This window comes from Hippocampus bargibanti, linkage group LG15, assembly GCF_051943395.1.
Source record: "Hippocampus bargibanti isolate YZ-2025 linkage group LG15, ASM5194339v1, whole genome shotgun sequence".
Taxonomy (NCBI): Eukaryota; Metazoa; Chordata; class Actinopteri; order Syngnathiformes; family Syngnathidae; genus Hippocampus; species Hippocampus bargibanti.
In genome coordinates this window covers 9,361,783-9,374,175 of record NC_142748.1, presented here as the reverse complement: position 1 = coordinate 9,374,175, position 12,393 = coordinate 9,361,783, and the positions used below count along the sequence as shown (strand labels likewise).

General features: G+C 45.9%; 3 protein-coding genes across 4 annotated transcripts; 2 read left to right on the top strand and 1 right to left on the bottom strand.

Moving 5' to 3' along the window:
* Nucleotides 1–88: 88 nt before the first annotated feature.
* On the bottom strand, nucleotides 89–2,185 carry bccip (BRCA2 and CDKN1A interacting protein). Its single transcript, XM_089015666.1, has 7 exons — nucleotides 1,819–2,185; nucleotides 1,573–1,647; nucleotides 1,421–1,501; nucleotides 1,237–1,323; nucleotides 978–1,165; nucleotides 687–843; nucleotides 89–470 (listed from the first exon to the last, which is right to left on the bottom strand). The coding sequence occupies exons 1-7, from the start codon at nucleotides 2,071–2,073 to the stop codon at nucleotides 300–302; spliced, it is 1,014 nt and encodes a 337-aa protein (XP_088871792.1). The 5' UTR covers nucleotides 2,074–2,185; the 3' UTR covers nucleotides 89–299.
* Nucleotides 2,186–2,477: 292 nt separating this feature from the next.
* Nucleotides 2,478–4,972, top strand: uros (uroporphyrinogen III synthase). Its single transcript, XM_089015984.1, has 10 exons — nucleotides 2,478–2,623; nucleotides 2,854–2,927; nucleotides 3,003–3,086; nucleotides 3,161–3,251; nucleotides 3,368–3,442; nucleotides 3,726–3,800; nucleotides 3,904–3,987; nucleotides 4,211–4,299; nucleotides 4,378–4,476; nucleotides 4,566–4,972. The coding sequence occupies exons 2-10, from the start codon at nucleotides 2,865–2,867 to the stop codon at nucleotides 4,692–4,694; spliced, it is 789 nt and encodes a 262-aa protein (XP_088872110.1). The 5' UTR covers nucleotides 2,478–2,623; nucleotides 2,854–2,864; the 3' UTR covers nucleotides 4,695–4,972.
* On the top strand, nucleotides 4,378–11,971 carry mmp21 (matrix metallopeptidase 21). 2 transcript variants are annotated; one of them, XM_089015983.1, is made up of 9 exons: nucleotides 4,378–4,476; nucleotides 5,344–5,516; nucleotides 5,599–6,385; nucleotides 6,615–6,754; nucleotides 6,867–7,008; nucleotides 7,092–7,349; nucleotides 7,421–7,593; nucleotides 7,660–7,969; nucleotides 11,306–11,971. In XM_089015983.1, the coding sequence occupies exons 2-8, from the start codon at nucleotides 5,373–5,375 to the stop codon at nucleotides 7,963–7,965; spliced, it is 1,950 nt and encodes a 649-aa protein (XP_088872109.1). In that variant the 5' UTR covers nucleotides 4,378–4,476; nucleotides 5,344–5,372; the 3' UTR covers nucleotides 7,966–7,969; nucleotides 11,306–11,971. The 2 variants fall into 2 exon arrangements, with proteins under 2 accessions (XP_088872109.1, XP_088872108.1); XM_089015982.1 differs by lacking the exon at nucleotides 11,306–11,971 and having other exon boundaries at nucleotides 7,660–8,079.
* The last annotated feature ends 422 nt before the right edge of the window (nucleotides 11,972–12,393 follow it).

Here is a 12,393-nt window from a genome sequence, read left to right as displayed (position 1 = left end):
TCCTATTGTTTCCACAATCTTTGTATAACGTGCATTTTAAGATGTATAGTTTATCATTGGAAAACTGAAAAAAAGGATTTTGAACAGATTGATGTAAGAAATTTAATTGCAGTCCACTTGATTTATCCTCATCATTGCCAGAATTTAGTTTCATAAATGTAGAATAGAAAATGTATCTGAATCTAGTACATTCTCTCAAATCCTCATAATTATTTGCAATAATATAGTTTTTTGGGAGGGATGTGGGGAATTCAGACCCCCCCCCCCCCCTCCATTTATCACTACGATGCAACCAGTCGTCACACGCTGAGATATTCTTTAAGTTTGTCCATGATGGCGGGGATCCGTTGCATCGGGATTAGCATGACGGTGCGGAACGGCTTCATGGGAACGTCGTCGAAGGACCAGCGGCCGCTCAGGCACGAGTCGGTATCCTCTTGCACGGAAAAGTGGAACGTGGAGACGGCGTGCTGCCAAAAAAGAAATTTGAACACGTCCATCAAGTTTGACAGAGGTAAACGTTAGCAACTGAGATGGTAGCATACAAAAATATTTATATATATTTTTAAATAATTGTAATTGCATTTTTGAAACTTATATTTGGCTACTTTCATAATACAGGCCAATTTTTCAAAGGGCAACCAAGGTAAATGGATTAAAAGCAGCAAGAAATGCATTTTCCGTACCTCATAGAAGAACTCCTCTTCAGCGTTGATGAAGGTGTATTCGTCCTTGGATGCGGGAACGCCCTTGCCGGCCTCCTTGCAGGTCTTGCTTATCATCAGGCAGTAGTGGTACTTCCCACTGGGCTTGTTTGTGCGTTCCGCTTCGGAGATTTCCTCCCTGTCAAAATCACCATCATGTTTTGACTGATTCTGATTTTAATTTGTAGTTCTTTCTCCCAAGATTGTCACTCATTGTGCCCCACGTAATCCCCATCACACATAACATAATCCGGAGAAGGTGCAGTAACTCACTGTAGCTGCTTGTGCAGCGGCAGGGCGATCTGCGGCGGCACATTGACAAAGCGCTCGCTCAGCAGGAGGCCCACGGGCTTGGCGGTGTCGCCGAGTATCCGCTCCATTTGTTCGGCGGCGATGTGGCCGGAGCACTTTTCGCACTGGTCCAGGATCAGTTCTTTGACTTGCTCCACACACTGCACGCCCTGCGAACGATTAAGGTAAACGTCACAGAAGCCTGACGGCGAGGTTGACAGAGGACGATGGATAATCTTGCCTTTCGTTCGGTGAGGTTCACCATGGTGATGAAACCAAACACTTCATCTGGGTCGTCATCGTCGCTGTCCTCGGGCACCTCTGCTTGCTTGAAAAGAAAAAATAATGCATTGCTTGAGATTAGTTCAAAAGCGGAGCGTGAATAAATGACAACGATTTTATTAATACAGTAAATATGGACTTACTTTGATGACACTTCCCACGTGGTTCTGCTGGATAATGATGTCGGTCATCTCTGACGTGTTGACATGAGCCTTCAGAAACAGCTGGATCGCAGCAAGCCGACACATGAAGACGCTTTGTTTTGTTTTCTTCCTTTCGTTTCAATGCAACCAACCTGCTGTAAGAGCTTCTTGATGCCATTGAAGTCGTTGTGCGTAACGGCGTGCCCTTCGAAGTCTACAGTCACCTCCTAAATAGCAAACAAATCTGATTACAGTAATTTCATGCACTTAATAATTGCACAACCTGGTCAAATATAAGGATAGTGCTGCACAAGGCTAGTTGTGCATAGTTATCATACATCTGTGTTAGCCTTAGCAACCTCGCACTCATTCAGATAACTCTAAAATGTCATCCCCGCCTCGTTAATCTCCTCCTCCTCGGACGCATCGCTGCCCTCGCCGGAGGAATCGCTTTCATCCCCCAGACTGTTGTCCGAGCTTTCATCGCTTTCCGGGGGATTCTTCTCAAGACCCATCGCCCTCTTCTTTGCTGACGAAGCCATGCTGCAAACATGCGCCGAGCGTGTGCGTAGACTCAGCGGGGATGGGCGTGACGGAGAGCCCCAATGGTCGTCCAATGTAATAAACCAATTGTGAACGAAGGGGGTTTGCATTATACTCGTAATGTGCAAGTGGACACCACAATGTCACTCGACGAAATAATGTAGCTATGACACCCTAATTTATAAGATTTAAGCATGCATCAATATATTGCCACCTCTTCTGTTGCATACCTTTCACTTTACAAAATGTGCAATACTTGTTTACTAGCACGCCATTTTGTTTCAATCTTGGTTTGGCCATATGGACTCGCCGTAGCTCGGTCAGGGTCAATGGCGACTTGGAATAAACCAATCAAGAAGGGGTGACAATTATTCATGCTGCTCTTTAGCTGCAATGTGAAGTCACGTATTTCTTCTTGACTCGTAGAGAATTTTATTCCTGCTATTTTGAAAGTACCGGTTAGATGCAACATGCAAGTCATGCCTCGCAGCAATACGTTAGTCGACAGTAAAATAAGACGACCCCCCTGTAAATGATTGGTCTCCTGGCGCTCAGCTGTACGTTCAGACTCGTAATATAATTGCTTGTTTTATTAATAATAATGTGATCGACGGGACCGTGGTGCAACGCAAACGCTATGGTGCGTTGCGGGTAGTGTCAGTAAGTGGCTTCTCCTCGTTGGATTTTGTGGCTTGATTGAATAATATGCATCCAAACCCATGCACCCAAGCTTTGTTGTTATCTGCAACCTGACAGTTGGGGTGTAGTTTGGGTTTGTGTGCATTCACGCCCTGCATTTTCATTTGACTCAATTTTTTAAGATAGCTCAGTTCATGTTCCCACAAATGTCCAGTATATTCTCAATGATTTATGATCTATAAATTCTGCAGTTTTTGTCAAGATGAACGTGCTGCTTCTGAAAGAGCCAAGTGATGGAGACCTTGGGTCTGATCCTTACAACCAGGTAGATGCAGGAAAACAACAAAAACAACATTATTTTCTCATATTTTAATGCTTGTCCCTTTTTGTGATACCACAGGAAATGACAAAGGTCGGCCTGCAGGCAACCCTTTTGCCTGTGCTATCGTTTAAGTTTGTTTCACTCAACACCCTATCAGAAAAGGTGACCAGATATTTTTGTTTAATTTGGTTTTAAATGTAATCTTACATGAAATACAATTCATATCTTCCCCAAAGCTTTTCCAAACAGAAAAATATGGCGGCCTTATATTTACAAGCCCAAGAGCGGTGGAAGCAGTGAAGATGTGCCTTGAGGACAGAAGAGAAGGTGAAACCAGATGGAAAAGTTGATCTGGACAACCACCCTGTTGTTTCAAATGTTAAAAACAATAACAACTGTCACACCAGTGTAACAAAACGGGGCCTTTGTGTCTTTTTCAACAGAATGGCAGCGTGTGGCGAAAGACAAGTGGAATGCAAAGTGCGTTTACGTGGTGGGGAAAGCGACGGCTGCCTTAGGTAAACTCACCTGCCACCGACATGAACACGCGAGGTGCCGTTAGCACAGGTGACAACTTGTTGCAATGTCCTTTTATTGTTTCTGAGCAGGTGAGGTGCCTTCCTGAAGTGTGTCCCACCTTTTGTCGTTCTTTTACGGCCTATATGCTTTTTCCTCATCTATGTAAACAAACCACCTGGTTGTTCTACGTGGCAGGAAGTGATTCACTGTTCCTGACTTTAATAGAAAATGATGGCCAAAATGCATAATTTCTTTATTTATTTGTTTTTGTCTTGCATGCAGTACAACGTCTTGGCTTGAACCCACTCGGTGAGGACACGGGGACGGCCAACGTCCTGTCGCGTGTCATCATTGAACGTACGAGGGCGTATTTTCGGTCTATTTTGATAATGGAAGAACAAAAATGGTTATTCATTGATTGGAAGTAATGCAAATTAGCATACTTCCTTGTTGATTATAGGAGAGGACACCGGTATCCTCCCTCTTTTCTTCCCTTGTGGCTCCATCAAAAGAGAAGTTCTGCCTGTGGCTTTGCGGGAAAATGGTAACATGTCCTTTTAATGAAGTAGATCTATATTTAAAGCAAATGGTTAAGAAGGATGCATCAAGAGAAAATACCATAAACAGTCATTGAACGAGAGTGGATTTTCTATATTGTACTTATTTTGTATTGGACGTAATGGAAATAGATTTAACACTAATTTAATCCAATTGATTAGTTTGTTGTTATTGATCCTGTGATGATCACTTCCTGATCTGTCCACAAGGCGTCCCCCTCGAGACGTTGACTGTCTATCAAACAGCCGTGCATCCTGACCTGGTCAAGAATCTTACAGACTATTTTGCTGCTGCACAGGTCAAACATTACCCTTGATATGTTGTGAGATATACAAGATATTATATAATATAAATAAAACACACAAACTTCCCTTAGGGCCCCCCAGCTAGTGTGGCCTTCTTCAGCCCGTCGGGGGTCAACTTCTGTGTACAGGCCTTGCGCTGTCTGGCTGGTGAGCGGCTAACGCAAATAAAGGTAAAATCTGAAATGTTCGACAAACATTCACAATTGAAATCGCAAAATCGGTAAAAAAAAAAAAGAGCAAAGCGAAATATTGTGTGCAGTTCGCCGCCATCGGGCCCACCACGCGGGACGCCATATTGTGTCAGGGTCTGAGCGTCAGCTGTACTGCCGAGAAGCCCACGCCGCAGGATCTGGCGGAGGCCATGAGCAACGCGCTAAAGTTAAAATGACCATATTGACTAGTTGAGGAGGACTTTGTTCTGGTATGGACAAAAAAAGCAGAAGTTCATCATGAAACCAAGATGGCTGACCACCTGTGCGTTGCACAGCATAGGTTCCTCATTGATTTTCATGCATTGTGTCATATTGAATTTGCATGTGGATTTATGGCTTTATTATTGTATATATGATAGTAGCTCCACGTGCAGAACTTTGTATACATTGATGGATATTTAAGTTTTGTGTAAATAAAGTTGAGTGGAGAATTTTTGTGCATCCTCACAATTGCTCATGATTTCAAACACATGGGAGGAATTTTTGGGGGGACCTCTAAAATTGCCACATTTTTGCAATATTTGGTCAGCGGACTGTTTTTTTTTTTGTCTATGAATGGACTGTAGATGCCATTTTTTTGTTCACTGTGGGGTCTTCAGATTTCATTTTGCTTCACCCTTCAAAGTGGGTGTTCTTCGAAGTCCATTTGAAACCAGCGAAGCGTTATACAGCACGGTACATCCTCGCTGTTTGTCGCTAACAAGTTGAACTGTTTGCTATTCACACATCACCCCATGGAAAGCCCCACCTCGCATCCGGTTGGATGGAACCGGTGTGCCGGTTGGTCCTATAAAACCTACCCAGCCAACATTTTTTTCTCTTCAGCGGACAACCCGACCTGAACCGCCACCACGATGCTGACTTCCATCCAGCTGATCACTTCTTTGCTTCTATGGACCAGCAGCGGCGAGAAGCTTTTCCATCATCGCGATCACTCGGATTTGCAGATGTTCAACGGCCAGCAAGCTCAGACCATCACGGACAAGTACACGGCAGAGGTAAATTTACATTTCATCGCAATGAAATACAAATTCGTGGGAGTGGAGTGGGAACCACATAACAATGATGCATCTGGATCAGCTTTTCCTGTCCAGATACGGCTTCCTGAAACCAGTGAGGTGGGAGGAGACGCGAGACAGCGACGAGGATCTGAACACCAATTACGACTTCCTTGATGACCTCCAAGCGAGCATCCAGGAGGGGAACTCGGTGCCCCATTTTCGAGATCGTCCTCCAGAAAACCGAGCGCTGACTGAGGCGCTTAAAGACTTCCAGAGGCTGTTTGGCCTTCCGGTGACCGGCGCTTTCGACGACGCCACCAGGGAGGCCATGAACAAGCCCAGGTGTGGCGTCCCCGACAAGGAAACAGAGCAGGAACCAGAAGACCCTGTGGAAGAGTTCAGTTCTGGACGTGAACTTGAGGAGAGTTTGACCTCGGATGTTGAAAACAGCACCGCTTTTGATATTTTGAATGAGACTGACAGCAACTTCACAACAAGTGACGACCACCTTCGTGTCGTTAATGACTCCAAAACGAACTCGTTGGATGTTAACGGCACGGTAAGTGCTCTCTCAGATACCAACGCTGCCCGGGTGACACGTAGGAAACGGCATCTGGCCGCCCTGGCGACCAAACGCAGGCGGCAAAAGAGGGACCTAAGCGAAACGGGCCACGCGGCCTTCAGCAAGAACGTCTTGAGGTGGCGTCTGATCGGCGAAGGCTACAGCAATCAGCTTTCCGTAGAGGAGCAGAGGTACATCTTCAGGTTAGCCTTCCGCATGTGGAGCGAAGTGTCGCCGCTGCAGTTCGTGGAGGACAACAGGTCACCGCTGGAGGACATCGACGTCAGGCTGGGCTTCGGAACAGGTGGGCCATGTTTATGTTTTTTCAAGGCAGTTGACAATTTTCACATCAAAAACTATTCTACAATGGCAAACTAGAAGTTCCCGTTTGAGTTTTCGGATTGTCTGAACAATTTTGCGTTTGGTAGACTTCAACTGGGACCAAAATTGGTGTCTCGGAGAATTGCCGCAACCGCCATTTAACAACTTTGACACCCACGTTTACTCATGCGATTCAATTACATGGCGTCTAGGAAGACATCTTGGTTGCAATCAGAGATTTGACGGCAGCGGTCAAGAGTTTGCTCACGCCTGGTTTCTGGGCGACATCCATTTTGACGACGATGAACATTTTACCGCACCGAATACTGGCAGTGGAATTAGCCTCCTTAAGGTGAGCGGTGAAGGAACCCTGGATCATGATGATTAATTAATTAATTACATTTATTTATCCTTGTTTTTTTTTAAATGTATATATTTGTTTATGTATTTATTTATTTATGTAGGTGGCGGTTCACGAGATTGGTCATGTTTTAGGCCTGCCCCACATCTACCGAGCCGGCTCCATCATGCAGCCCAGTTACCTGCCCCAGGAAGCGGCTTTTGAAATGGGCTGGATGGACAGGAAAGCCATCCAGAACCTCTATGGTGAGCATCACCCGCCGTCCAGGTTCCGAACGGGCCCTCGACTGAAGCCCTCGACCGACCCGCGTTTGGTTCTCGCTCCGCAGGCGCCTGCAAGGGCAGCTTCAGCACCGTTTTTGACTGGATCAGACGGGAGAGGGGCCCCTACGGCCGAGTGGTGGTCCGTTTCAACACTTACTTTATGAGGGAGGGTTGGTACTGGCTGTACGAGAATCGTAACAACCGGACGCGCTATGGCGACCCGGTGCCGCTTCGGATTGGCTGGCGCGGGCTCCCCGCGGATGGAGTGGACGCCTATGTGCATGTTTGGTCCCTGAAGCGAGACGACGTCTACTTTTTCAAAGGTAGAATCCCACTTTTGCGCAATTCTCAAGGGTGCGATGCTTTATGGGTCCCGAACCTTCTGTTGTGACAGGTACTCAGTTCTGGAAATACGACGGCAACAACGACAGGGTCTTCATACAGGACCCAGAGGGCCGCCGCTACCCCAGAAAGATCTCCAAAGGTTTCCCGGGGATCTCCGGTCCCATCGATACGGCCGTGTACGACCGAAGGGACTCGTGCATTTACTTCTTCAAAAACACCCTTGTAAGGATGTCATCCATTTAAAAAAACGTTAAAATGATCGGCAACTTATATTTGGTCTTCTGACAGGTATACGCCTTTAGCGTGGAATCCAACAAGGTGGCGCGGGGTTTTCCGAAAGCCATCCGAAAGGCGTTCCCGCCGGTATCCGGCGGCGACCACCCGGGCGGGAATATCGACGTTGCCTATTTCTCGTACGCACACGACACCATTTTCCTCTTTAAGGGCCAGCGCTTCTGGCAGGTGGTGAGCGGGCGTCAGCGCCGCCGCCAGCCCAACCTACCGCGGAATGGCCTGATGCCCCACAAGGAAGTGGATCGGCAGTGGTTTGACATCTGCAATGTTCACCCCACCGCGCTCACGCTGACTCGATGAAGAGGTACTTCGAAGTCCATAATACCGTGTATCCGATTTTCCATGTTTAAGGTACACCGGAGTATAAGGGTCATCTTTTGAAGAAAATTAAGGCTTTTGGGTGTGCCTTATACACCGAAAAATACGGTAATATATATATATGTACATGTATATATACAGTGTAGATATATATATATATATATATATATATATATATATATATATATATATATATATATATATATATATATATATATATATATATATATGTATTTAAATGTTGACTAAAACAACCATTTTGTTGGCTACGACATAGTAAAGTGTAATAAGCTTGTAAAGAACCGGTGCCATTTTGTTTTGCTCCCGTCGATCAAAATAGCGTCCTTTAAATCAAAAGTGACTGAAAAAGGAGCCTTTGCTTTTCTCTGTGCCGTTTCCATTTCAACCTCATCATGCCAGCGCGCCGCAACACAAACAAGATATCGATTTAAGGAATCGATACGTACCCGGAACACTTATTAATTCAGATGGTGTTGAAGGCGGTTGGGGGAGAGGGTAGAGGGTGGGCGGGGGTTGTCGGATCACAAACTGGTTCATCCGCCAATGACTGCGGAGGAGAAATCAATTCAAAGAAAAGGAGGAAAATTTCAGAAGATAAAATCGCGTGACGGGTGGGATCTTTACTTCGTTATGGTTGAAATATACAAAATAGGAGAACAGAAAGGTCACATGATGGATGCGTGATGTCATTTGGTAGAATATGAGACAAAAAAATTTGAAGACTCGACTGAAAGTCCTTTTTTATTAATATATTTTCTTTTATGTTCTTATCCTGTGGCTGTAAAGCGTCCTTGAGAGTTTTGAAAGGTGCTTAGAATTGACATTTATTATTATTATCATTTTTAGTATTGAGCGTCAACAGTAAATTGGGGATATATCGTCGCTCTGACTATCCTGCAGGAAAAAACAACATTTTGTGTAGGTTACAATGCCCTTCAAAATGGAGTTATACCTTATATTGCGATGGTCAGGTCTGTCGCCATTCTTCACAGGTCAAAGGTCATCGAAAATCAACTTCCTGCCCTCGTGTGATGCTTTGGGTGTGTTTATTCGCACAGGTGCGCATTCGTCTGTATGCACGACCCCCCCCCCGCACCCCCTCATTGCTCCCATACAGGTGCGCCGTTTGCGTTTTGAGGATTCACATGAAAGGCGACGAGAGATCGCTTCATCTCCACTTCAGTGGAAGGAGACGTTTTATTATTCATGAACAAAGGAAAATAAGCGCAGGGAGAAAACAAATTCGCTATTTTTTTAAATGGAAATTGACATTGATTTCATCTTATTTTTGGGGTAACGCTGCTACGTTTACCCCAGACGTTTTACACTTCCCCAAGAACCCCCCCCCCCCCCCCCCTCTGTCACCCCCTTTTTGTGGCCTCACTACATCTGCCAGCAAAGCGTTGAATAATGAAAGGAATTATCAGGCCAGGAGATCCAAAAGCCCCTCAGAAATGTGTCGTGCCCCCGAGCAAAGCCTTGTTGGGAAAAATAAAAGCCCTGCCTTGTTGGGCGCGTACAACCGCATACTCGAGCCACCTCCCGCCCACCAGTAGCTTTCATGACGCCACCGACAGCAAGCGAGCGTTTGACTGGCGGAAAACAGCGGGACGCCACGCACGTCAAGTCAATTTAGCATTGCAACCCCCCGCCCCCCTCAAAACGCCAGGCTCCTATTTATTTATTTTATTCACTTCCCCCGCCATCGGTTTTCAATGTCGCGAGATTGCTGGCGAGCCGTGTCATACAAAGAATGTTACTGACGCAACATTAATCTCCGTCACAAAACAGACGCCTGGCACGAGCGCGGCCCTGGCGAGGTGGCGACGTCGCTAATGATTTCTCAGCGCTCCATCACTCTTACAGTACTAAACCCCCCTTAAAAAACGTTTCGATGGAAAAAAACAACCCCCCCCCCCCCAAAAAAAAAGGAATTTTTTACTTACAAAAACTTTATTTGAACAATAAGGCATGACCCACAGGGAGCCAGAGTGCAAATTCCCAAGTCAAATTCTAGGATGATTATGCGGGATGCATTTTGTGGAAAGTTGTTGCAGCAGAGTAGTGTGGAAAAACTGACTGAGGGAATGAGAAGGTGGCGGTCGCTCTCCCCCCCCCCCCCCCCCCCCCCCCCCACCACCAAAAAAAAAAATCAATTTACACCATTGACTTGAGCGTCATTAGCATTGAGTCTAAAGTCCTGTCGTTTCAAGTTAAAATGCACATGTAATGCATTGCACAAGTGAGCGGGGGCACATATTGGGGTAGGGGGGTGCACACAGTGACACCCTGATTTCTGACAATTCTTGGTGTCGCCGCTTTACCCCGCCGTGCGCTAGGACGTCCTCTGTAAATCAAACAAACAAAATTTCTCATTGCAGCGGCATTTCATCACACGTCATGCAAATGTGTTATGTGACACTTTCCATTAGCACGGGGAGGGGGGGGGGGCAAGAAACCCAGCCAAAGCTTGGAAGGATTTTTTTTTCCGTGGCGATTTGTTAGCGCCATATGCCCATTTGCCAAAGGGATGGTGGTAAGACACCAAGTGTGCCATAAGCCTGGTGGAGGGAAAACAACGAGGCACACTATCATATTATCATCATAAAGTCACATGATTTTGATATCGCGCGTGCAAGAGCCTAACTTGTGGCCTGGGCGGGACACTCCGAGGCTAATTTAGCGATTGCATCCAGCGAGGGAATCCGCCGCGTTGATTAGCAACTTAGCATCTAAAAGCTACATAACACATGAGGCTACACAATGCGTAATTACATCAGTGTGATTGAGATTCCTCATTCCGGTGTTTGATGGTGGCTCCCCTGAGGTAAGGGGCGGGGGGCTCTGGTTTAGGGGTATAATTACAGACTACTTTTCATTTGTGGAGCAGGGATTAAACGGCAGTGATTGTCAAAGGTACACCTCCTGTACTTTTTGACTATCATCCTTAACAGTGGCGGGCAGTGGATTTCATCGCTAGGCCTTCAGTAGTGCTATGTCTTAATCAATCTTGGTTGAAAAAGTCCAATAGAGAGTACCACTAGCCAGGAAATAACCTTTCTCAATGGACAAAATATAATTAACATCAGTCCGTAATTCAGATATTTTTAAGCCGGTAGAGAAGGCATTGCAGGCCTTGACGGTCCGCCACTGATCCTTGGGCAGAGGACAGCTTCTGTTCCCATTCCGGAGTGTCGACGCAGCACATGACGGACACGCTAATTGACTTTTTTTATTTTTATTGCCCGATCTTTACCGCCGTAATCAAGTCGGCACTGTTATGCTTCTCTTTTCATTCAAGATATGACCAGGAAATGGGGGTTGTTGCCATGGCCATGCTGCACCTCCAGTGCCAGTGGGTATAACGCTTTGCATTGTTTACTCTTCTTACAGCAAAATGACCCAAAACGTCTTTATTTATTTGCTTTAATTTTTTTAGATGATGTGGCTTTTCTATCTCTCTTATAATTGTGGGCAAAGGTCATGCGCAATGTTTACATTGTGTCCATCTGGCGTCCTGCATCGCCTTTTTCTCTCTCGATCTGACACTTGAACCTCCCCTAAACTCCCACTGGTTGACACGTACAGTGGTAAGGGGGGGGGGGGGGGTTCTTTTAATAGCAAAACATGCGTATCCGTTCCTTTCAGTCCACTTTTCCGAGTGCAGCCAGCGCCATTTTAATCCCATTTGCCAGCCAATTGAAATTCATCCCATTTCACAGATTAACACTTTTGCGCCACCTCTCCCACCCGGAAACGAAAGCCGCCCCTCTTATGTCCATCTCACGTTGGCTTACTTCCTACGGCGTGCGTGGTTTCCACGGTGACCGTCATGACATCATCGGTGCGGTGGTTAGCGCAAATTTTGTTTTTCTACTTCTTTCTTTCCTTTCCCTTTCATAATTTTGCTGCTGTGAAATGTAAATTCCTCCACTGCGAAACGAATAAAGGTACATCTCAATTTGAACTCCGACCTCCATCGTGTGGACCTTGCATGTTATGCACGGGTTTTCTCTGGGTATTCTGGTTTCCTCCCACATTCCAAAAATACGCAAGGAAGGCTGATCGTACACTCGAAATTGTCCCAGGGGTGTGATTGTGAAGTTGTTTGTCTTGATGTGCCTTGTGATTGGCTGGCAAGCGGTTCAGGGTGTCCCCCGCACAGTTCCCGAAGATTGCTGGGAATGTTTTTTTTTTCATACGAAACACTGCACTTCCTCTTACAATTTCCCGATTGTATTCTGGTGAGCATCCCCGTCCCTCCTCCTGCTTTTCTGTCTGTTTCCGCTCTGTGAAACACTTGAGTTGCTACTTTTTTTTTTTACTTAAAAAAAAAATGATGCGTCAGCACAATCTCCACTACAACGGGAGAAAGCCTGACAGTTTCAA